This window comes from Buceros rhinoceros, unplaced genomic scaffold (genome assembly GCF_000710305.1).
Source record: "Buceros rhinoceros silvestris isolate BGI_N320 unplaced genomic scaffold, ASM71030v1 scaffold21659, whole genome shotgun sequence".
NCBI classification, from domain to species: Eukaryota; Metazoa; Chordata; class Aves; order Bucerotiformes; family Bucerotidae; genus Buceros; species Buceros rhinoceros.
This window is the reverse complement of record NW_010431226.1, coordinates 25925-26175: the sequence shown is the minus strand read 5'-3', so window position 1 is coordinate 26175 and position 251 is coordinate 25925. Positions and strand designations below refer to the sequence as shown.

The following is a 251-nucleotide window of genomic DNA, read 5'->3' as shown; positions in this document are numbered from 1 at the left end:
ATGCCCACCTTTGGGCCCGGGGACCAGGGGCCCGCCAGCCAGGCTCATCAACTGCCTCGTCATGTAGCCGAAACCTGGGGAGAAGCCCAAGGGGCAGTTGCCAGCCCCTCTGCCCAACCTGCTGGGGCCCTGCTCCTCGATGCCGGGCTGGTACAACCCCAAAGACCTTCCCGGGCTCCTCAGAGAGCTGCCGCCCCCAGGCCGTGGTCCCAGGCTGTGTGGGCAGTGGGGACAACCCGCCCCGGGCAAGC

The 251-nt window shown here is 69.3% G+C and overlaps 1 protein-coding gene across 1 annotated transcript in view; it reads right to left on the bottom strand.

Moving 5' to 3' along the window:
* HDAC7 (histone deacetylase 7) overlaps window positions 1–251 on the bottom strand; it is a 14826-nt gene that overhangs the window by 1504 nt on the left and 13071 nt on the right. The window contains exon 24 of the mRNA XM_010143362.1: window positions 1–74. Coding sequence (XP_010141664.1) covers window positions 1–74 — 74 coding nt within the window. The remainder of the gene's footprint in view (window positions 75–251) is intronic.